The sequence below is a fragment of the Zootoca vivipara genome, chromosome 2 (assembly GCF_965207765.1).
Source record: "Zootoca vivipara chromosome 2, rZooViv2.hap1.1, whole genome shotgun sequence".
Lineage (NCBI taxonomy): Eukaryota > Metazoa > Chordata > Lepidosauria > Squamata > Lacertidae > Zootoca > Zootoca vivipara.
Window position 1 is genome coordinate 109,871,997 of NC_142584.1, and position 22,963 is coordinate 109,894,959.

The 22,963-nt window shown below is 45.7% G+C and overlaps 1 protein-coding gene across 1 annotated transcript; it reads right to left on the reverse strand.

Annotated features, from left to right (window-relative positions):
- Positions 1-1,841: 1,841 nt before the first annotated feature.
- Positions 1,842-19,622, reverse strand: LOC118076137 (natural cytotoxicity triggering receptor 3-like). Its single transcript, XM_035098726.3, has 4 exons — positions 19,477-19,622; positions 5,598-5,951; positions 4,442-4,564; positions 1,842-2,909 (listed from the first exon to the last, which is right to left on the reverse strand). Exons 1-4 carry the CDS (start codon positions 19,526-19,528, stop codon positions 2,848-2,850), a joined length of 591 nt encoding a protein of 196 aa, XP_034954617.1. The 5' UTR covers positions 19,529-19,622; the 3' UTR covers positions 1,842-2,847.
- Positions 19,623-22,963: the final 3,341 nt, after the last annotated feature.

Sequence of the window (22,963 nt, forward strand, 5' to 3'; positions counted from 1 at the left end):
AAACCGCCGCGGTTTCCGTTCGGATGTCGAGAAATTCGTAAGCGTGCGGCCATTTGCCCCATTCGTAAGTCGAAAAATTTGGTTGTCGAGTCGTTCGTAAGTCGAGGTACCACTGTAAGTGGTTTGCCCAAGGCCACAGCCAGGATTCATGGCAGAGCAATATTCAAACCTTCTTTATAGCCCAGTCTATTAAACCACTAAACAACACTAGCTCTCTCTGATGATTTTTTCACATTCGTAAGTGTAAGGGAGCCATCAAGTGACGAGCCACTGAGTGATAAATGGGTGGTGTGTGGCATGGTCACATTCATTGAATTGTGGCAGGTAGGGGTTCATGTGGCTACTTTTGTTTGAAATTGTGGCCTAGTAGAAGCAAAGCCCACTATTCCATGAATCTCAACTCATCTGGGATTATGCTGCTCTTTGGTGCATGTGTGTGCATAAGCCCGGGGGCCACATTCCACTCTGGGGGCAATAAGCCAATGATGAGCGGGGCCAGAAGCAAAAATGGCTGGATCAAATGCATACCCCACAAGTGTCCTAGAAAAGCCAGGACACACTATTTTTTTATCATGAGAGAATGCCGGCCATTTTGGTTGCTGTGTTCTTGTGGTGATCTTGCGGCACAATTTCCCCCGGAAAAAGGTTGGCCACCGTGCCCCCCAAAACACATTTTTTGCGGGGAGTGGGGGAACCAGCTGGGGAACCTCCAAGGGAAGAGGGCTCAGAGCCCAGGGAGTGGTGATGAGCGGTTAGAGGGATAAGACTGAGAAGAGGAGGTGTCAGAAGCTGAAGAGGTAACAGGGTTTAGTGAGCAGGGGGAGTCTGTGGCAGAGAGACGTCCAGAATCAGAGGCAGAAGCGGAAGGAGGAGAGGGGAGAGGACAAGAGGCAGAGATGAGCCAGGTTGGTGAAGAGTCATTGGTGTCTCCTGCTCCTACTGCCACAAGCTCCCCTCCTCCCTTGTCTTCCAGAACCAGAAGAGGCATAAAAAGAGCGGAGGACAGCTTGGCTGCATGCAGGCACAGTCTCTGATTGCTTGGGGAAAGTCCCAGAGAGGAGGGGACTTAGATGGCTGTGACAGCAACTGATTTTACAGTGGAACCTCGGGTTGCGAACGTGATCTGTGCAGGAGACACATTCGCAACCCGCAGCACCATGTGATGCGATTCTGCGATTCTGCGCATGCTCAAAGCACGATTTAGGCTTTCTGCGCATGCGCGAGCGCCGAAACATGGAAGTAACCCGTTCCGGTACTTCTGGATTCGGCACATCCGCAACCCGAAAACGTGCAACCCGCAGCGATCGCAACCCGAGGTATGACTGTAATGGAGTAAAACCCCTGAGAATGAGCTGCTCTCCTCATTAGGCCTGACATCTGACCAAGTTGGTGGAGACTGTGTTTTTCCTAATAAAGTGTTAACTCCAACTTTGAATGGTGTGATTACTAACCGGCCTGCTCCCGCGACACATGTGTGGCCGAGAGAGATCAACAGAGCTGCCAATGTTTTTTGACTCTCCTTGGTGATGTCCTGAATTTCAGAATGTGGCACAAGGCCGCTGCTTGAGTTCTTGCAGCAGAAGCTGAGATTTTGCAGAAAGGAAATCGGGTAGGGTGGGGCCCACCACCACAACCCACACAAAAGAAGTCGGGGGTTGGGGGGCTCGGACACCTGACAGGATGAGTGTTTTGCTTCGCTGAGGATGAGCGGGCTGCACCACCCACAATAGCTGGGGTGGTGCAACATTGTCCGCTCCTCTGAGAATACCTCAAATAGAGAAGGCCCAGAATTCCCTGGGGTAAATGGTGGTGATGGGAGGCAGCTGAGGGTAGCAGGTTATCCCATTTTACTGGCCCACCAGTAAGAACTTTATTTCCCCCAGTAAACGGATGCCAGAAACAAAAAATGTGAGAGGTTTCAACCTCCTGCTAAGCATACAAGAATGTAAAGACGTTTATAAAAGCATGGTTTTTAATACACCCCTGCTTACTATAAGGCAGCCTTACCCAACCACATGTTGTCGGACTCCAACTCCCATCAGCCCCAGTCAGTGTGACCAATGGTCAGGGATGATGGGAGTTGTAGTGCAAACATCTGGACGGTAGCAGGTTGGGGAATGCTGCTAAAAGCATGCGGAACTCCCTCCCCACTGAGGCCTCCATCTATACTACACATTTAAAGCAGAAATATAGCACTTTAAAACAGGCATGGTTTCCCTGAAATAAACCTGAGGCCTGTAGTTTCTGAAGGGAGATGTTAGGTGACCCCTGTTCCCCTCACAGAGCTACAATGGCCAGAATGGTTTAACAGACAACCGCTCTTCCAGGAAACTTTTATTATTGTCAAAGGATTATTGTATAACTAGAGAATGAGAGAGAGAGAGAGGACCAACTGTGATGTAGTGGTTAGACCAGGGGTCGGCAAATACCGTTTTACCGGCCCACGAGCCACCCCCAAACTGAGCCGCCCGCTCACCGAGCCCCCCGTGTGCTGCGCTAAACCGGTGCAGTGTGACGCGGGGACTCTCCAAGCGGCACTGGAAATCACGTCTGCGCATGTCCAGACACCAAAAATCACTTCTGCGCAGGCGCGATTTCCGGCGTCACGCTGCGCCAGTCCGGCCCACAGACGATCACCAAAGAGAAAAGACAGCATAATCTAGCAATATAATTACTGAAATGATATCATCAAATTCAGCCTGTACAGTATTAGGTTTGCTCAGTAGCAGAGGTGTCTACAGATGGGTAAATTCTGCTCTGTTGATGAAGGTCCTAAAATTGTAAAGGGGAGGACGAGTTCTACTGGATTGAAGGGGGAAAGGAATAGAGAATGGGTTGCTGCTGTTGTCAATTCCTGCTTGTTGCTTTATATTCGTTCTCTCTGTGGTGCAATGGCCTCTTTTGTGGAGCTAGAATAAGGAAGAAAAGAGGTAACTATTGGCAGACTGGTTTTCCAAGTGACACAACCAAAACAACAACACCTGACACATGCGCAAGAAGGAATTATCAAATTGAGGTGCATGAGAACTTCCTATTTGGCCCTGGGGCCATTTTGTCCAAGCCACACCCAACTGATATCCAGGGGGGTGGAAATGTATGTTCCAGCACCATAGCTGCCAAGTTATCCCTTTTTTTAAAGGGATTTTCCCTTATGCTGAATAGGCTTCCTCGCGAGAAAAGGGAAAACTTGGCAGCTATGTCCAGCACGCCAGAGATCCCATAGAGCTTTTGCTGCCACCTACAACTCCCCACCGAGGCCTACAGAGCAGTCCTCTCTCCCTCAGAGCTGCCCTGCCACCACCTGGCTTAGTTGCCTGGCCCGGCCTGAGTTAGTACTAATAGCCTTTTATTGCCCAGCTGGTTGTGAAGCAGTACCACTCACCAGTGCCGGCCCACCCATGAGACAAGGTGAGGGAACTGCCTCAGGCAGCAAGATCCACAGGGGCAGAAGATACCAATGTTGATATTTATTGCCCTCTTCTTGTTCCTAATGAAGGTCTTCAGTCAACCCTTCTTGCCTGACCAGAAGGGGCGTGCCATTTTGTGATTTGCCTCAGGTGCTAAAATGTCCTAAGCTGGCTCTGCCCCTCAAGACTGAATTCTGCAGGGTGCTGCTTCTCAAGCAGATCCTGACAGTGAATGCTCTTGCTAAGCATGCTAAGTAGGATTGGACGCGCTGCTCTCGGTCATGGAAGGGGCACATTTCCTTTTCCTCTTGTCCCTTACCTTCCAAGTCCCAGACTGCAGAATCCAGGACCGGCAGCCGTGTGACCCCGGAAGTTGCGTCGACATAACTTCCGGTGTCGCTTTGCCCTTCTATGGGCACCAAAAATGGCCGTCGCCGGCTTCAAAAGTAGCTTCTACGCATGACCGGAAGTGCGTTGACGCAACTTCCGGTGTCGCCCCGCCCATCTATGGGCACCAAAATGGCCACCGCCGAAACCGGAAGTCGCATCTACGCACTTCCGGCCATGCGTAGATGCGACTTTTGAAGCCGGCGGCACCCATTTTTTGTGCCCATAGAAGGGCAAATCCTGCCACCGGCAGGAGAAAATAACGGAGAAAAATGGGAGACGAAGTGATACGGGGGACCACCGGGGAAAGGTAAGTAAAAACGGGGGTTTCCCAGGGAAAACGGGAGACTTGGCAGCTATGTCTTGTCCTCTTCCTGCTTGCATGTTTAATTGGGGTTTTTGAAAAACCCTAATTAAGCACTGGCCTTCCCCTGAATGGATTTAGGACTGAGGCAGGGTAGGCTGGCTAGACCACTCAGGTCACCTCGATCTGCCACATCAGATTGGGGGCCTGAATTGGGTCTGTTTGGGGGGACCACACTTTCCCGGCCATGGCAATCTTCTGCCCCTTTCCCCTCCTGACTCTGTATATGGTCCAGAAAATGCCAGTTTTGTTTCTGCAGAGGGTTACTCTGAGGGTTACTCACATCTCTTCCCATAATAAAGACGTGTCACCAAAGCAGTGGTCGTAATTCCAAAGGTACAGAGGACAGCACGCAGGAGAAGCCATATGAGTACCATGGTGTCCCCTTGTGGTGCAGAATTAGATCCTGGAAGATTCCAAACACAGGAGAATAGATTAAGAAGTACTGTTTGTGGGGGACAGGAGGCGGGCAGGTGTGGAGGACTCCCTGGTCCTGAATGGGGTAATTGTGCCCCTGAAGGACCAGGTGCGCAGCCTGGGAGTCATTTTGGACTCACAGCTGTCCATGGAGGCGCAGGTCAATTCTGTGTCCAGGGCAGCTGTCTATCAGCTCCATCTGGTACACAGGCTGAGACCCTACCTGCCCACAGACTGTCTCGCCAGAGTGGTGCATGCTCTAGTTATCTCTCGCTTGGATTACTGCAATGCGCTCTACGTGGGGCTACCTTTGAAGGTGACCCGGAAACTACAACTAATCCAGAATGCGGCAGCTAGACTGGTGACTGGAAGTGGCCAGTCTTGAAAGACCTACATTGGCTCACAGTACATTTCCAAGCACAATTCAAAGTGTTGGTGCTGACCTTTAAAGCCCTAAATGGCCTCGGTCCAGTATACCTGAAGGAGCGTCTCCACCCCCATCGTCCAGCCTGGACACTGAGGTCCAGCACCAAGGGCCTTCTGGTGGTTCCCTCACTGTGAGAAGCCAAGTTACAGAGAACCAGTTCCCTCCCTGCGAAAAATGAGGTTACAGGAAACCAGGCAGAGGGCCTTCTCGGTAGTGGCGCCCGCCCTGTGGAACGCCCTCCCACCAGATGTCAAGGAAATAAACAACTATCTGGCTTTTAGAAGACCTCTGAAAGCAACCCTGTTTAGGGAAGTTTTTAATGTTTGATTATTTATCGTGTTTTTGATACTCTGTTGGGAGCCATTCAGAGTGGCTGGGGAAACCCAGCCAGATGGGTGGGGTATTATTATTATTATTATTATTATTATTATTATTATTATTATTATCCACTTTTGCTGCCGGTTCTCAGAACTTACAGACTATCAAAAGCTATTCAGGTCAGCTTGATCTGGGGCACCAGATTGGGAGCCTGAATTGGGCAATACTTCCTACACCCATACAACAGCCAGGCCTCCTAGATTTCCCATCAACTTACCTTTTAGGTCTTCTTTAACCACACGAAGCTCAGTCCCGTTCCCCGATGTCTCCTGGAATCCAGGGATCTTCACCACGCATCGGTACACCCCAGAGTCGTAATGTCTCAGATCCCGTATCTCTATGTCAGCTCTGCTCTCCAAGAGGAAGCCCTGCTCCGAGGTCGGACTCACCCTTCCCATGAATTCCCGGGTGGTCTTTCTGACCTCCACCCCTGGCTCCTTCACCCACCGGAAGCTCCCAACCTTGGGCTCTGAGGTGGACTTGTAGGAACAGTGCAAGGTGACGGAACCGCCTTCAGTGCCCTCTGCTGAGCTGGGCTGGGAGACCACGAGGGGTTGTTGAGCCTGGGAAGCTAGAAGAACAAAGATGGACGAGTCAGGAGGTAAGGCAGGTGTCCCACCCCACACAGCATTGAACCCCAGCCAATCTGCCTGCAAAGCATGCATGCGCGTGCGCACACACGCACACACACACACACACACACACACAAAATCCCAAGAGGCTGTTAGCCTTTCTTCCCTATTCTGGCTTCAGAGGAAGGCTTATCTTCTTATGGAGCCAGGCAACAAGTCTTTTAGCACGGTTGTAAATATTTCTGCATGCTAGTAAGGTTCTGGATTGCCAGGCACTCAGGTTTCGTTCAGCCTTTCTGAGATTATTTACACAATGTGCTTTCAACAGGTAGAATGTGGCATACTAACATTGAGAATTATTATTATGGAGATTTTTTTTAAAAAAAACACAATCCAAGTAGGTATCTGGATTGAAATTTGAACTGTTGCTTTTCTGCATGCACTTCTTTCAACTTTTTTTGCATTTTGTAATAGTGTTCATTTTTATATATGCAATCATTTTATATATGTTTTAATTGCATTGTGAAATCACTTAAAGATGTCTCATAGGAAGCAACTGATAAATATAAAAACAATTACAGTCGTACCTTGGTTTTCGAACAGCTTAGTTCTCAAACGTTTTGTCTCCCGAACGCCGCAAACCTGGAAGTGAGTGTTCCGATTTGCGAACTATTTTTAGAAGTTAAACGTCTAACGTGGCTTACGTGGCTTCTGATTGGCTACAGGACCTTCCTGCAGCCAATCAGTTGCCGCGCTTTGGTTTCCGAACGTTTTGGAAGTCAAACGGACTTCCGGAAAGGATTCTATTTGACTCTCCCAAGGTACGACTGTATAATGATAATAACTCCTCTTGCACAATGGGACCCCCCCTCCCCAGGATGTGCACCCCATGCCCTGCTGAAATCTCCAGAGTGTTGGACAGAACCCCTGTAACAGAGTGAGGGATGCATGAGGGGAGGAAAGGGGGAGAATTTCCTGTTGCACAAGAAGAAATCCTTTTGCTGATGGAGTGTCCTATTATTAGGAATCTGCGCACTTTTACTGTTTCGTGCAGGATCACACATGGTTTATGTGGGATTTATTGTTTTGTGAAGAGGTTCCATGTAGCTGTTGCCGAATTTGGGTTTGTGGAAGTATTTTGCAATCATGACATGAGGATGGAGCATGTGGGCAGCCTGTTGGACAATGTTATGTGAGGGGAAGTAGTCGACCAACTTCCTGTTTGATGGTAAATCGGGTCCTCCCTCAAAGAGGGCATGTGTTGCAGTGAGACCTGGCAACAAAACCCTGTGTTGTGGGTGGGTATGATTGGTAGGTCCCTCGATGCAGGGTTTAATCAGGCCAATGGGACACAGGCTAAACAGATCGAGGGACCTATATATACCTATACACATGACCCAGAGCTTCCTCTTTCGGTGCGTGCATCGGAACACCTGCCCACCTCTCCCTACTTTTAGGGCTTGTGCGCTTGACCTTGCTACACCATCGTGTGTCGTTGGGACAGGGGCACGGCAGGAATTTTCCCCACTTGGCAGATTGGCTGGTGCCATTTGGGTTTCGCCTGCCGCGTAGCAAATCGTCACAACTTGTAAGGTTGCGGATAGGCTCTGGTTCAGGTGATAGGGATGGGAGAACACTCTCACCATCCCTATGTGAAGGGTATTCCGTTAAAGGAATCCAGGGACTCTATGGTTTGGTCAACCCTGTGAGGGGGTTGTGCCTGTGCCTGAGTCCAGGGGGACATCTGGGTGGTGGACATAGCCTGTTCCTGGCTTTCCGCCTATCTGGGTGTTCACCCTAGGCTGACCTATGCTGGTGCCCTGGATCAGCTCTACCTGCAACGGTGCAAGGAGCTAGTCGAACCAGAGCCTATGCAACCACTCACTTGCTGTAATCAATAAAGTTGTGGCCTAAATTCTGCCAAAAACCAAACCAAAATTTGAGTCTTGTCTGGATTTATTTAAGGGGGAGGTTTAAAAGTCTAAACACACAAAAAGGCTCACCAATGTCTCGACAAATGAAACTGATTCGTAAAAATGCTAAGAGAGACATTGCACACATCTTTGTAAACCAAGAAAACCCTTAATAAATAAATACGGAAAACAACCATGTACAATCTATCCCTGCTTTTCTTTCCCTCTCTGTAGGTCTGTCTTTTGCTCATTTGAATCATTTTAGCCTAGAAAGGGGGTGCAGGAAATTTGGAAGGCCGGGAGCAGAACTGCATTCCTACAACAGTATCCGTTGCTGTGATAACCAGCTCTGTACAGGGCCGTCTTAAGGTCATCGGGCGCCCTGGTGCAGGGATCCCTCAGGCGCCGCCCCCTCTTTTTAAAAAGGAAAGCTCTTACCTGGCGTGCCAGGCAGTGGGAGCGGGGGGAGCCTCATGGCGGCCCCTTCACCTCACAGTGGGGCCGCGCTGTGCTGGAGGCCGCCCGCCTGTCCGATGCCGGATTGATTAGGGGAGGGAGCGCCGCTGCTCCGCGGAGCCTTCCTCCCTTCTCCCAGCGGGCCGGGGTGCCTGGGCAGGCCGCGCCGCGCCGGGGCCTTCCCGGCCGCCTCCTGCGACTCCGGCGCTTGCTGGGTCCAAGGCCGTTTCCTTGTGCCAACAAGGGCTGCGTTCCTTCCTGCCAACAGGGCACTGTGTTTCATTGGTAGAGGTGCTGCCATGTGGCGTCGCCTCTACCAATGAAACGCAGCGCCGGGGTGAGGGATGGCCCTGGTGCTGCAGAGCGGAACAGGGTCCTAGTGCCCCTGTTTCTGCTCGCTTATCTCCCTGCTCTCCCGGCGCAGCTGGTGGAGGGAAAAGGGAGGCCACCGCGCAGATCCCCCACTTGCTGGGGCACCCCTCAGCGCCCCTCAGCGCCCCCTGATCGCCCAGGCGCCGTGGCGCAACGTGCCACTAGAGTCAATGGGCAAGGCAGGGCCTGTGTATTTTGTATACCTAACTGACTGGGGAGGAATACCAGCTCCTAGCTACCACCAACCTGTTTTCTTTTTTTTCTTTTTTTAAAATACTTTTTATTAAATTTTCCAATTAAAACACAATTCAATTATTTCAATTATATCCAATTATACACATACATATCAATTAAGCAAAATATTATGCCAAATCATAATTTTTTTTTTTTACTTCCCATGCTTCAATGTCTGGGGATTCTAGATAACTGTTCGCACTGCCATCCTAATCCTGATATCAAAATCTTGCTGTAATCGACAATAGTCTTGATTTTTTTTCAACAGTCCCTCTAGATGTTTTCTTCCTGTTTTCAGTGTGGTGGGAGGGGAGGGATCAGGCCAGTGGTCCTTCAGTCCACCATTTTGTTCTCACAACGGCCACCCAAATCCCTGTGGGAAGCCTGAAAACAAGACCTGAGCACAAGAGCATTCTGCCCCCTTGAGTTTCCCAGCAAATGGCACTCAGAGGCAGACTTCCTCCCATCAGAGCCTCGCTAGTCACCACAAATGACTAGTCTATTGGGTCACACAGCAGCTGTCATGTTAGACACCTTCCTGTTCTCCCCTCCCTCACGGTTATCTGTGGCTTAAATCCCTCACCGTAATTTAAGTCAGATATTTCAAATGGCCACACACCACTGGCTCACTTTTATTTTCATTCTGAAACTATCCCTTGCTTCGCAGTTTTACAAGCCTGACCGTGTGTTGTCGGGGAGTTCTCTGCTCCGTATGCAATGGAAGTTCCCTTGTAGTACTAAATATATATATATATGAGTTTGAGGAACTGTTAGTAACACAGGATGCTGCTGCAAGAGCCGCTTTTACTCTGACCTCATTTGTTTATTCATTTGATAGAATCCAGATAGGGACTTCTTATACAACAACAACTATTATTATTATTATTATTATTATTATTATTATTATTATTATTAAATCCCACTCATCTGACCGGGTTGCCCCAGCCACTCTGGGAGGCTTCTAACATATATAAAAACACAATAAAATATTAAACATTAAAAAAAACTTTCCCATACAAGGTGTCACAGCCCTGCCTGGGCCTGTACAGCAACACTGGATGTTTTCAAGATCGATTGGTGCTGCACCAATGACACGTTGTATCCCAGGCTGCAGCTCCTCTCAGACTGCCAGCTGGATACTTGCTATTCCCTTCTCAAAGGACACAGACCAGGATGTGATTTAAAAACAACAAGTTTAGTTTATTGATTGTTACATAAGCGTGCGGTTACTGGATTGAGAATCTTGTACATGAACTTGAAACGTTGCCTATACTGGCCTATACCTTCTAAGTTATACAACACAACTATTTTTATATCCTGTCTGTATGTTCCTACCCTCCAATACACCACCTAGCTCTCTGCCTCTCACTAACTAACCAACTCTGACTTCACTAGCTCACTCACTGTCTCAACTCCAACTAACTAACTAACCTCAACTCCTAACTCAACCTCAACTAACTTCAACTCAACTGACTAACTGCCACTCAGGAGGGGTTTTTATCCCTTGGCTGAGCCCACCCCTGAGGGTTCTAAACTGTCCCTAGCTTAACCCCTTACACTCTGGGACTTGACTAGGTGGCGAATCGCCACACAAGGCTGCCTTCAGGTGTCTTCTAAAGGTTGTATAGTTGTTGTTACAAAAGTCGGGTGCCTGCCCCTCTCTCGGCAAGAGCCTATGGGGTCCCAGGCACCTATGGAGAATTGAAGATGCAGTGGAGACTGCCGTGGCTTTAAGAAATATGGTTTATTCACCTATTTACACCTTCAGTCTGCATGGTGGGAGTCCAGATCTTACAGCAGGGTCCTTTCCAGAAGGGCTTGTACCCCAAAGCAGCACAGGCAGCCTTCAGCCAGCCTGCCCAAGATGGAGCTCAGCTCTTCCTCCTCCTCCTTCTTCCCAGCCACCTTTGCTCCCGGAGCAGTTACCCTGGCAACCTTCCAAACCCCCTGTCTCTGTTCAAACCTCAGGGCAAGGGGGAAGGAGTTCTCTTGTTGTGTTAGGTAAAGGTAAAGGGACCCCTGACCATTAGGTCCAGTCGTGACCGACTCTGGGGTTGCGCGCTCATCTCGCATTATTGGCCGAGGGAGCCGGCGTACAGCTTCCAGGTCATGTGGCCAGCATGACAAAGCCACTTCTGGTGAACCAGAGCAGCACACGGAAACGCCGTTTACCTTCCCGCTGTAGCGGTTCCTATTTATCTACTTGCACTTTGACATGCTTTTGAACTGCTAAGTTGGCAGGAGCTGGGACCAAGCAACGGGAGCTCACCCCCGTCACAGGGATTCGAACCACTGACCTTCTGATCAGCAAGCCCTAGGCTCAGTGGTTTAACCCACAGCGCCCCTTGGGTCCCTCTTGTTGTGTTAATGTCCCTCAATTGCTCTCTATTGTTTCTTGATGACCATAGCTCAGCCACAGGAATCCCTCTGCAGCTTGTATTCTCCTCTCATGTCCCAAATAATCAAAATGCTAGCATTTATTAATTTATAGGGTTTGTAGAATTCCTGACCCTAAAATCTTTTCTTTTAGCAGATCTGGTGACATCAAAGATAATCAGGTGACAGCAAAAACTGCAAAAAAATATTTGATTATTTGATTAACTTTTTAACACTCCTCAGTGTTTTGTTTTGTTTTTAAAAAAAACAAAAAACTCTACCATTTGTATTGATACGGTATAAACTTCTAGAATCTATTTTGTGTAGCTGAGCATTTAGCTCTAGCTTCAATCCAATGTGTTTTATTTTATTGCTATGGCTAGTGGCAAATAAGGATTCATCTGATCTGATCCCATCTAACATTATGTATCTCCTTGGCTTGGGGGGTCGTATAACACTTCTCTGAATTTTGTGATGCATTTCTTCAGCAAAATACCGTATACATAAATGCTGATGGATTTTCATGAGGACTTTAAAAAAAAACTCATTTGCATAAGAGCCCCATTTTTTGAAGTTATTCATGAGTCTGAACTGCAACAGTTCCGCATTTCATGTCCTTTGTCACGGTTTCCTCCAGGAATGATTATTGTAACTCGCTCTATGCAGGGCTGCCCTTGAAGCTGACCCAGAAACTCCAGCGGGTGCAGAATGCCACGGCGAGGCTCCTTACGGGGTCTCGGCCACGGGATCACATTCATCCAGTGCTTTACCAGCTGCACTGGCTCCCGGTGGAGTACAGGATCAGGTTTAAGGTGCTGGTTTTGACCTTTAAAGCCCTATGCGGCTTGGGACCCTCGTACCTACGGGACCGCCTCTCCTGGTATGCCCCACGGAGGACCTTAAGGTCCATAAACAACAATATTATGGAGATCCCAAACCATAAGGTGGCAAGATTGCCTCTACTAGGGCCAGGGCCTTTTCAGTATTGGCCCCAACTTGGTGGAACGCTCTTTCCCAGGAGACCAGGGCCCTGCGGGATATGTCATCTTTCCGCAGGGCCTGCAAGACAGAGCTGTTCCGCCTGGCCCTTGGGTTGGAATTTGTCTGACCCCTGTGTTTTCCTCCCTCATGGCTTGGATTTATGGACTACTTAAAATGAGGCTGCATTTTAAATTTTAATATTGTATTTTAATCTGTATTTTAATTAATTGCTTTTTATGTTTTATTGTAATTTTATTGGTGTGAGCCGCCCTGAGCCCAGTTTTGACTGAGGAGGGCGGGGTATAAATAATTTTTATTATTATTTTTATTATTTCCCATCCCACAAAAATTCAGGGTATGCAAATAAAGTTGATTTGGTGTTCTTGTGGAACACACAGTGCTCTGCTCCGAAACCAGAATTTCTGCAGTAAGAAAAGTGACAGGGAAACGTACCGGATATTGTGGGGTAACAATTGCTTGACACAACGCCATACAGTCTCCCTGAAAACGAAGTGGACCCGGTGCTCAGTTGATTATTCTGGGACTGGCAGTGAGCCTCACTGAACACAAGGCGACTTGTTTCTAAGTACCATATATACTCGAGTATAAGCCAACTTTTTCAGCACAAAGAATGTGCTGAAAAAGTCACCCTCGGCTTATACTCGAGTGAGGCGGGTGGCGGCGGAGAAAGACACAGGACTGGGGGTTCAGAGAAGTGCTGTGCTGTGCTTCTCCAAACCCCTGTCCTATGCCTGCTCTGTGCGAGGCAGCGGGAAGGAAGAAGCAGCGAGGAAGGGATCCTTCCTCGCCGTTCCCCCCCCCCAACAGCTGGGAAAGGCATAGGAAAGGGGTTCAGAGAACCTGTCGGGGGGGGGTGAGAGATTGTTGTGAGGAATAAAAGACACAAAGGGGGGAGGACAATTGGGGAAGATAAAATGCCATTGCGCTGCAAAAATAAAGGAAAACATTCCCACGCCTCCCAAGCCTCCTTATGCAAAACCACCCAGTTAAAACACCACTAAAAAATGCAGTTAAAACGGAACTGCTTTCACACCTCATTATTGCTGCAGGTTTCATTAAACTGATAAAGATCCCCCAGGGGAGGACAAGGGGAAAAGCTGTGGTGCTGTCAATTTGCTATCTGAAACAAGGAAACAAATTGTATCGACTTAAATGCCTCTCTGTATCTCCGAGGAAAATCTCTTGTTACATTTGTTTTATGCCTGAATTGTGAGACTATCTGAATCTTGTCCTGATCCTTGAATAATGTATCTCTGTAATGTATACCTTCATTTTCTTATGCAACTCCTGTATCTCAAGAAACGCCTGAATGTTGAATACCCTCCCCACTGCCCTTCTCAACATGTTCATATTAAAACACACAGACACAACTGAATTAGAAAGAAGGTGTCAGGTGTGCTGCAGGCCCTGCGGTGAATGGCGCATGCCATTTTGTCAGCCCCCTTGGTGGTGAAAACTGGAGCGGTCTGCCCCCACAGCCCCCCTTCCTCCACCCCTGCTCCCAGTCACCAGTCTAGCTGCCGCATTCTGAGTTAGTTGTAGTTTCCGGGTCACCTTCAAATTCGGAAGCCCCACGTAGAGCGCATTGCAGTAGTCCAAGCGGGAGATAACTAGAGCATGCACCACTCTGGCTAGACAGTCTGCAGGCAGGTAGGGTCTCAGCCTGCGTAACAGATGGAGCTGATAGACAGCTGCCCTGGACACAGAATTGACCTGCACCTCCATGGACAGCTGTGAGTCCAAAATGACTCCCAGGTGTGGGGGACCAGGAAGTCCCCCACACCTGCCCGCCCCCTGTTCCCCCCAAACAGTATTTCTGTCTTGTCATGATTCAGGTTTAAATGCACGGTATGTTCTAGGGATGTCAGATAATTCCTACAGAAACAGAATCACGTGTGGAAATCACTGTTTTCCCCATATTCACTCAACATCAGGACCACATTAACATCATACAAAGGGAAGCAGGCATTTATTGACACCAAATTTCAAAGCCGGAAGTATCTATCGCAAATTAATGCAACTTGCATTCAGTTTGCAGTGCTTGGGTGCAAGCTCCATTGAATCAGGTGAAACTTATTTTATGATATTGCTTTTTTGTTGTTGCAATTTTATTTTGGTATAGTTTTTATTTTAGTTATTTATTTAGGCACCGGTGTTGTTGTCTTTCTGTCAACCACAGAAGCCCTTCATCTCTCTCAACAAGACTTTTAAGTGGAGATCTTTATCCCAGTCTGCATCTGTTTTTATATGTTTGTAAACGTTTTATATATTATGCTATTTTTGACCATTTTTACACTTTCCTTGTTTCATTGTAATAGTTCAGGTTACAGCATAGGTTAAAACATCTCAATAAAAACAACAAGGGGGAAAACCACACTCTGTAAGACACGGTTAACAACCAAATAGAGAATCTTCCTTAGCACCGAAATAAATATTACACATAAAAAATCTGCTGAAAAAATACAGTTGAAGACATTTTTGTTCCAACCAGCTTTCCCAGCTGAATAAACGGACTTCGGTTGTGCATGTCTATTCTTATTGTACATCACTTTCAGATGCTTCTACAGATTAATAAGTGGTCAATAATATTTTTTAAAAAATAATAATGACAGAAATACAGAGAAATTTCAACAATGTAAAACAATGTAAATAGAAAGGAAATAAAATAAAATGTTACAAATGAAAATCAGCACAAAACTTATATTAAGTTTTCATTCTGCTGACTTCCCTCTGTCTGTAAAGTTAGGAGTAGCAGAAATAAGTAATTGATAAAATAAAAACTTAGTTGGTCTTTAAGGTGCTACTGAAGGAATTTTTTATGATAAAATAAAATTCATTTTAATTTGAATACCCCATTTGCTGAAGACACAAAGACAATTGTTTACAGATTCACAGGAATTTGACCACCCAGAAATTAATTTTATCATCCTGGAGCCCAAAGATACCAGGCAAAATATCTAGTCTCCTGCAGCTGCCACCATGGGATTAGCAGAGGATCTGACAATTTTGATTCTCCCAGTTTCTCTTTTTTTTCTAGTCTTCAATTCCGTTTTCCAAATTTCTGCAGCAATTGGTGTGTTAAAAAAATCCCCATGAGAATTCTTCAGCATTTCAGTGGGAATTTCTTCTAATAAGCATCTCATATACACATTTCCCCAAGCAATTCCCCCTAATATACAGGTGAAACTCAAAAAATTAGAATATCGTCGAAAAGTGCATTTATTTCAGTAAGGCAACTTGTTATTTTTTCTTTTTCTTTTAATTTTTACAAAAGCTTTCTTTTGGAAATTCCACAATAATAAAACAAATAGTTACAATAATACAAAAATAAACATCGCTATGACATTTCATTAATTACATTCCATTTATAACTGACCTGCCTAACAACAAATAATTACAATTACAACAAATAAAGGCTTGACATATCTTGCTTTGCATGTCATGCATCTATCTCATATATTGGTTTCCCCTTTTAAGTTGCATTACTGAAATAAATGCACTTTTCGACAATATTCTAATTTTCCGAGTTTCACCTGTAATGCATGTTTGCATGCTATTTTCACAAATATATCCATTTTAATGCAGACTTTCCCCTAATACATGCAGTTTTGTAAGCATTGTCTGGTTGTTGGAAAAGTGCATCACAAAATTCGGGTGTTTGTGATTGTCAAAGGACGGCAACGTTTCAGTTCTTGCATTGTTTTGGAAAGCACAAATTGGATAGATTTAGCTTTTAATTGAAAGTGCATCCCTCCCCCCCAGAGAGTTTTCTTGCCCTGGGGGAAGGAGAGAGCTAGCTTTCAGAAAGGATTTCCCTACCACTGCTTCTATCTTCTATCTATTGATCTTAATTGTTGCTTATTTGTGAGGTTATATGGAAAAGCTGTATGTCTAAATCCATACAAACAAACAAACAAATACATGCAGGGCCTTCTCAGTGGTGGCTCCACATTTCTGGAATGCCATCCCTTGCAACGTGCATTTGTTTTCACTCATTATTGACTTTCAGGAGTTTAAAAACATTCCTGCTTACCCAGGCATTCAATTGTCGGCTGAGAGAATGTGACTGTTTAAAAGATGCTTTTAAGCTGTCTCAAGGATGCTTTTAAACCTGTTTTAAGAACGTTTCGATAATGTAATGGATGCATTTGCCACCCTGGGTTCCTTTGAGAGGAAGGGTGGAATGTGGGTGGGCTTGCTCTGGCGGGGTGGGAAGCTGTGCTACTATATTATGGGCTTCTGGTTCACCCTCCTCCTCACTCCTGCAGAAGCTTTTTACAGTTTCACTGGTACCATCAGAAGTAAGGAAGTGAAATTGACAAAGCTCTTTGCAGAAATAAACAAAAAACATAGAAAAATGCAACAGCTATCTTCCTGGTGCTGGAGGAGACTCTTGAGAGTCCCATGGACTGCAAGAAGATCAAACCTATCCATTCTGAAGGAAATCAGCCCTGAGTGCTCACTGGAAGGACAGATCCTGAAGCTGAGGCTCCAATACTTTGGCCACCTCATGAGAAGAGAAGACTCTCTGGAAAAGACCCTGATTCTGGGAAAGATGGAGGGCACAAGGAGAAGGGGACGACAGAGGATGAGATGGTTGGACAGTGTTCTCAAAGCTATGAACATGAGTTTGACCAAACTACGGGAGGCAGTGGAAGACAGGAGTGCCTGGCGTGCTCTGGTCCATGGGGTCACAAAGAGTCGGACACGACTAAACGACTAAACAATAACATCTTCCTGGTAAATACTGCCCCAAACAGGGATGGGGAGCATGTGGTGCTCCAAATGTATGGTCGCAGTTTCCATCATCCACATCCTCTCCTAGCATGCCCCATATTGAGGATTGATGGGAACTGTAGTCCATTGACATTCCCACCACCCCATCTTTACTGACTAGCAGAAGGATCTGAGACAGGGATTTTTCCCAGCTCAGCCTGCAGATGCCAGGGGTTTTAATCTGGGTTGCTCTGTAGTAAAAAGAGTACTGGGAAATAATTTATAATGGTTTTTTTTTTTAAAAAAATGTTTAAAAGTACTCCCCCCCCCAAAAAAACCCCAGAATATTTTGTTGGAGATCATTCAGATGGAAATTCCCAAATGTCAAAAAAGCCTATTTATGTATACCACTACTGCGGCCCGTGTTTTGTTAGCCCAAAAATGGAAAACGAGCGAGGTCCCGACTAAAGAAGAATGGCAACTTAAACTGATGGAATATGCGCAGCTTGTGGACCTGACATGTAGAATAAGAAAAGAAGAAGAACATACGTTTAGAGAAGATTGGAAAACTTTTATTGAATAAATGGGGTGGAACTGTGTACACTTGAAAACGTTGGCATTATTAAGATAAATTCAACAGTGTAAGCAAGTCTCGATGGATATATTCGTGGAATATTGAATGGTTTAGTTTATATAAAATATGCAGGGATTTACAATATACAAATTGAACCACGGAAAGAGAGGAAGGGAAGTCATTGATATATTAAGGTTGTTTAATGAATGTTTTAAATTGTAAAATAGAAAACTTAATAAAAATTATACACACAAATAATAATCATCATCATCATCATCTTGGGTGCTCTGTGTACAAAGCACATGTTTATCTCTAGCCCTTGCTGTCCAATGTGCCTTTATTGGGGGTGCTTCCAGATTACCTGCTTATGGAGCATTAGTCCTGATTTATTCGCAGGGAAGTTAGATAATCCCACACTTTCCCCATCACCCTCCCAAAGGTCCGGTTTTTGTGGGTAGGAGGGGAGTGGGTCTGTTGCGCACCCTCCAAATTTGCGAATATGCAATTGAAGCACCCCAAATCACCTGTGTGAGATATGAGAACAGGGCTCATTCCATCAGCTTTGCTGAAAGACCATCTCCGTCAGACATCTCCTGCCCCTGAACTGTTTCTGTGTCAGCTGGTTGTGATAAGAATTACTGTTTTAAGAATTGGTGCCTGAATTGGTCTCTTCCCTCCCTGTCTCTTTTCCCTTGTGTGTTGCCTTTTTGGGGACAAACGCCGTCTCTCTCGACCTGAAAGCGAGATGAGCGCTGCAACCCCATAGTTGCCTTCGACTGGACTTAACCATCCAGGTGCCCTTTACCTTTTTACCATGCATTTTTTAGAATCATAGAATCATACAGTTGGAAGAGACCACAAGGGCCATCCAGTCCAACCCCCTGCCAAGCAGGAAACACCATCAAAGCATTCTTTACATATGCCTGTCAAGCCTCTGCTTAAAGACCTCCAAAGAAGGAGACTCCACCACACTCCTTGGTAACAAATTCCACTGCCAAACAGCTCTTACTGTCAGGAAGTTCTTCCTAATGTTTAGGTGGAATCTTCCTTCTTGTAGTTTGAATCCATTGCTCCGTGTCCGCTTCTCTGGAGCAGCAGAAAACAACCTTTCTCCCTCCTCTATATGACATAGATTTTAGATTGTAAACCTGAGGGCCTTGTTTAACTGATTGTACGGAAGCCACTGTGGGGGCCTTTTAAGGCAAAGAGCAAGCTACAAATGCTCTAAATCCTCTTCCCTAAAATTCTGTAGATACCAAAGCCTTATCAAGTCCCACCCCTCCCTGCCGAAAAGCGGGGTCCAGCCCAAGCCACAGCCCCCCGCCAGTCGGCCCACACAATCCAGACCGCAGCCTGCCTCAGGTAGCCTGCAAGCTCCAGCAGAACAAAAACTTGAGAAATCAACTCAAACTGTAAAAGAAAATATAAAAATTCCCAACCAGTGAACAGATGAAAGATTCCTTCCCCGTTGCCAAATAAGCAGCGATCAGTCAGAGCAAATTCCATCCACCAGATCTATTCCACAGTGCTAGTTCTACAGTTGCAGGCTTTGTTAAAACACACACACAACGCTCTACTCTTGTGTCCAACAGCAGCCAGACATAAAGAAGGTACAGTAAGTAAGTGATGCTTTCCTCATCATATTATGTCCGCAATCGGGGGTGGGGGTGGAATACTTACCTAATTTCCATTTATTATGCCTGCTATTAAAGACACAGGAACGGAGCCAGTAAAAGACACTACGCACAATTATTATTATTTGAAAGACAGTTGGCAACCCTAGAAATCTGAATCAGAACAGCCCTTCCTTGACTCTCCAGCCCCCTCGCCTAAAGCTTTTCCTCGTGAAGGCGAAACAGTGACCACACCTGCCTCGATTACCTGTGATCAGAGTCAACATCAAGTGAATTGCTTTCAGGTCCATGGGGCCCATCTGAGCGAAGCCGGTGGGTTGGTGGTAGTTGTGAACAGAAATGAAATACCTTTTGGGGAAGGCGATAAGAGATGGGGAAGTATGGCAGTTTCTCTTGTCTCTGAAAGATGCTCGTTGCTAGTCACTCAGGCCTGGTTGAAAACGAGGCTTCCTGTTTGTGGGGCAGATGCGGAGAGAGCTTGTAGGTTGTTGCGATGGGGTGAAGATAGCAGAGGAAAGGGGTCTGGAGGGATAGCGAGGCAACAGAAATAGGTGTCACACACATTTGTTATTTTTCCATAGTCTTCAGCCGCCCTGTCATACAACCTATGTCGTGAAAGTGTGCAATTCTTAAGTTCTGGCTCAGAGACTATGCTTCAAGAGCCTCTGGGAACTTCCTAGGCATGCAGAGACCTGTCCATTTCAATTCTCTCAGTTTCTCCTCTATCCAGTTTTAAATTTAATTCACATTTTTGCAGCAATTCGCAATCCCTCACCCCAAAAAACCCATTACAAAACCTTCAGCATTTTGGTGCGAATTTCTCCTAATAAACACATTTTGACTAATATACACATTTTTGCCAGCAATATCTCCTAATACGGTGTGTTTTTATATGTTATTTCCACAATATGTTCATTTTAGGCGCACTTTAATCTAATATATGCATATTTTTGTTCTCAAATCTTCCTTTATTTAATATGTGCATTTTTGTAGATACTGGACAACTGCATTGCAAAATTCGGACGCGTGAGAATTTCGATATTTGACTGTGTTTCAGTTCTCACAACACTCAACGGCCCAACTCCTGTATTGTTCAGAATGGATAAAATTGTATCTGCAGGAGACCCTCACCTGTTGAGCACAGGGATCGATTGGGTATGTAAGGGCAATTTTCCTGGTCCCAAGCTGTGGCTTTTATACCGTATATTCCGGCATATAAGACAGCTTTTGAACCCAGGAAAATCTTTTCAAAAGTTGGGGGGCCGTCTTATACGCCGGGTACAAGAATCTGCGGGCGCTGCATACGGTGGGGAGAGCTCAAAAACGGTCACGGCCGCATCCCCGCTCTCCTCTTTATGGCTTTTCCCTTTTCGCTGGCTCTCCCGGCCTCGATGTTCTGCCTCTCTATGGCTTCTTTTCCCCTCGATTCTCTGCCTCTCTATCTCTCTCCTCTCTATGGCTTCTTTTCCCCTCAATTCTGTGCCTCTCTCTCTCTCTCTCTCTCTCTCTCTCTCTCTCTCTCTCTCTCTCTCTCTCTCTCCTCTCTATGGCTTCTTTCCCCCTCGCTTCTCTGCCTCTCCCTCCTCTCCTCTCTATGGCTTCTTTCCCCCTCGATTCTCTGCGTCTCTCTCTCTCTCTCTCTCTCTCTCTCTCTCTCTCTCTCTCTCTCTCTCTCTCTCTCTCTCTGGTTTCTTTTCCCCTCAATTTTCTGCCTCTCCCTCCTCTCTCTGGCTTCTTTCCCCCTAGATTCTCTGCCTCTCTATCTATCTCTCCTCTCTCCTCCCTATGGCTTCTTTTCCCCTCTTAATAACTAAAAAAAACCCAAAATCCACCATTTCCCTTGCTGCAGACTTAAGTGCTGGAGAAGACAGCCTCCCCTCCCTGGCGATTATATCCCAAACTCTATATTTTAACTTGAAAATTAGGGGGTCGTCTTATACGCCCAGTCGCCTTATACGCTGGAATATACGGTACACCCAAACCAGCACCTTGAGGTTAACAGATTAGGTTAAATGGCATACAAAAATGTGTACATGTGTACAAAAATGTTGTATTAAGATATTGGTGTGAATGATGATAAGGAGCTTTTCTTTTTTACAAGATTGCAAACTGATGTGGAAGTGTGGAGGACTGGATTTAAAATTGGAAAAACGAGAAATTTGGAGAAACTGAAATGGGCAGATTCACCCATCTCTCATAGCTGCCAAGTTTTCCCTTTTCTCACGAGGAAGCCTATTCAGCATAAGGCAAAATCCCTTTTAAAAAGGGATAACTTGGCAGTATGCCATCTCTACTTAGAAGCAAGTCCCATTGAACTGAAGGAGATGATCTCCAAACAAGTGTGGATAGAATGAGTCTGACCAAACTGCAGGAGGCAGTGGAAGACAAGAGTGCCTGGCGTGCTATGGTCCATGGGGTCACGAAGAGTCAGACACGACTAAACAATCATGGCTTTTAATGAGGATGTCCCAAAAGAGGTGCCAATCTTACTAGTCACCTCTAATGACTACCCCTTGAACCACACAGCAGCTTTCTTCATAAACATCCTCCCATCACCCATATACTAACCACAAAAGTCCATTTTTAAAATAAAAAAGAGGGATTTGTTGTGCTTTAATTCCGTTTCTAAACTTCATTTGTTACTTCCATGATACGTCAAACACAGGGATGGCAAGCTCAGTGAAGTATGACTTTATTTGGTATTCATAACATTTGTGTTGTATTCTTTCTGTATTAGGTTGTTTTTTGTTGTAGTATTCATTGTCTAGTCCCTTAAGAACGCCACCCAGAGTGGCTGGCACAACCCAGTCAGATGGGTGGGATACAAATATGATGATGATGATGTACTTTATTTTGTGAGGTAATGGTTCTGAGCCCCGGTGGGGGCTTTTTGGTACTTCTTTTCTCTTTATTTATTTATTTATTTATTTATTTATTTATTTATTTATTTTATATTAATTCAGGGTTTTTTAATGACTTAAAATCACAAACTGCCACATTCTGCATTACTATTCTCCCCCAACAGAAGAACGGATTAATTCCTTTATTTTTTGCAGCTCTTTTCTCTACCTCAGGGACGTCCAACTCCCAATAGACTGCAATCTACTCACAGTATAAAAAATTGGCAGTGATCTAACCATTGTTGTTTGATGGATCAAAGTTGTTGAGGGTTTTTTGTTGTTTGTTTGTTTTTTTGTTTTTTTGTTTTTGGAAGCAAAAGAATGAATGGAACTGAATCAGCATTGCAATATACACAGAACATAATAAAAAGTTGATTATATAAAACACACAGTTGAGGGTCCTGAATCCACAGTCAAATAGTGGATCTTAATCTGATGGTCCACTTTTTTTGCTAGGAAGCAAAAGTTGCTGAGCTTTTTTTGGAAAGGCAAAATTGTTCAGCTTTTCTTAGGAAGCCAGAGTGGTTGATTTTTTTTATTATTCTTTATTTATTTTGGGGGGGGGAGAGATCCCTGAGGGACCAGAGATCTACCAGGAACACCCCATGATCTACCAGTAGATCGCGATCTACCTGTTGGACGTGCCTGCTCTACCTTATATTCCACCAAAGCAAGAGTCTTAATTGGTTCAGCAGAGGCATTTTGTAAGAATTAGAAATCGCACCCGACCACTCTTCGGTGGAACAGTATTATCTTGATCTGATCTCTGATCGTTCTGCAGCATGCAAGGCCACAAGAAGAGACTCTGAGACCACATTGCATCACAGCAGAGAG

Bases quoted from the DNA above. Each gene is read 5' to 3' on its own strand.
- LOC118076137 (XM_035098726.3), bottom strand. From the start codon at position 19,528: ATGGGCCCCATGGACCTGAAAGCAATTCACTTGATGTTGACTCTGATC. The intron at 4,565-5,597 runs GTAAGTTGATGG...GGAATCTTCCAG, and splicing joins GGTTAAAGAAGACCTAAAAG to GATCTAATTCTGCACCACAA. The intron at 2,910-4,441 runs GTGAGTAACCCT...TCCTTATTCTAG, and splicing joins TCTTTATTATGGGAAGAGAT to CTCCACAAAAGAGGCCATTG.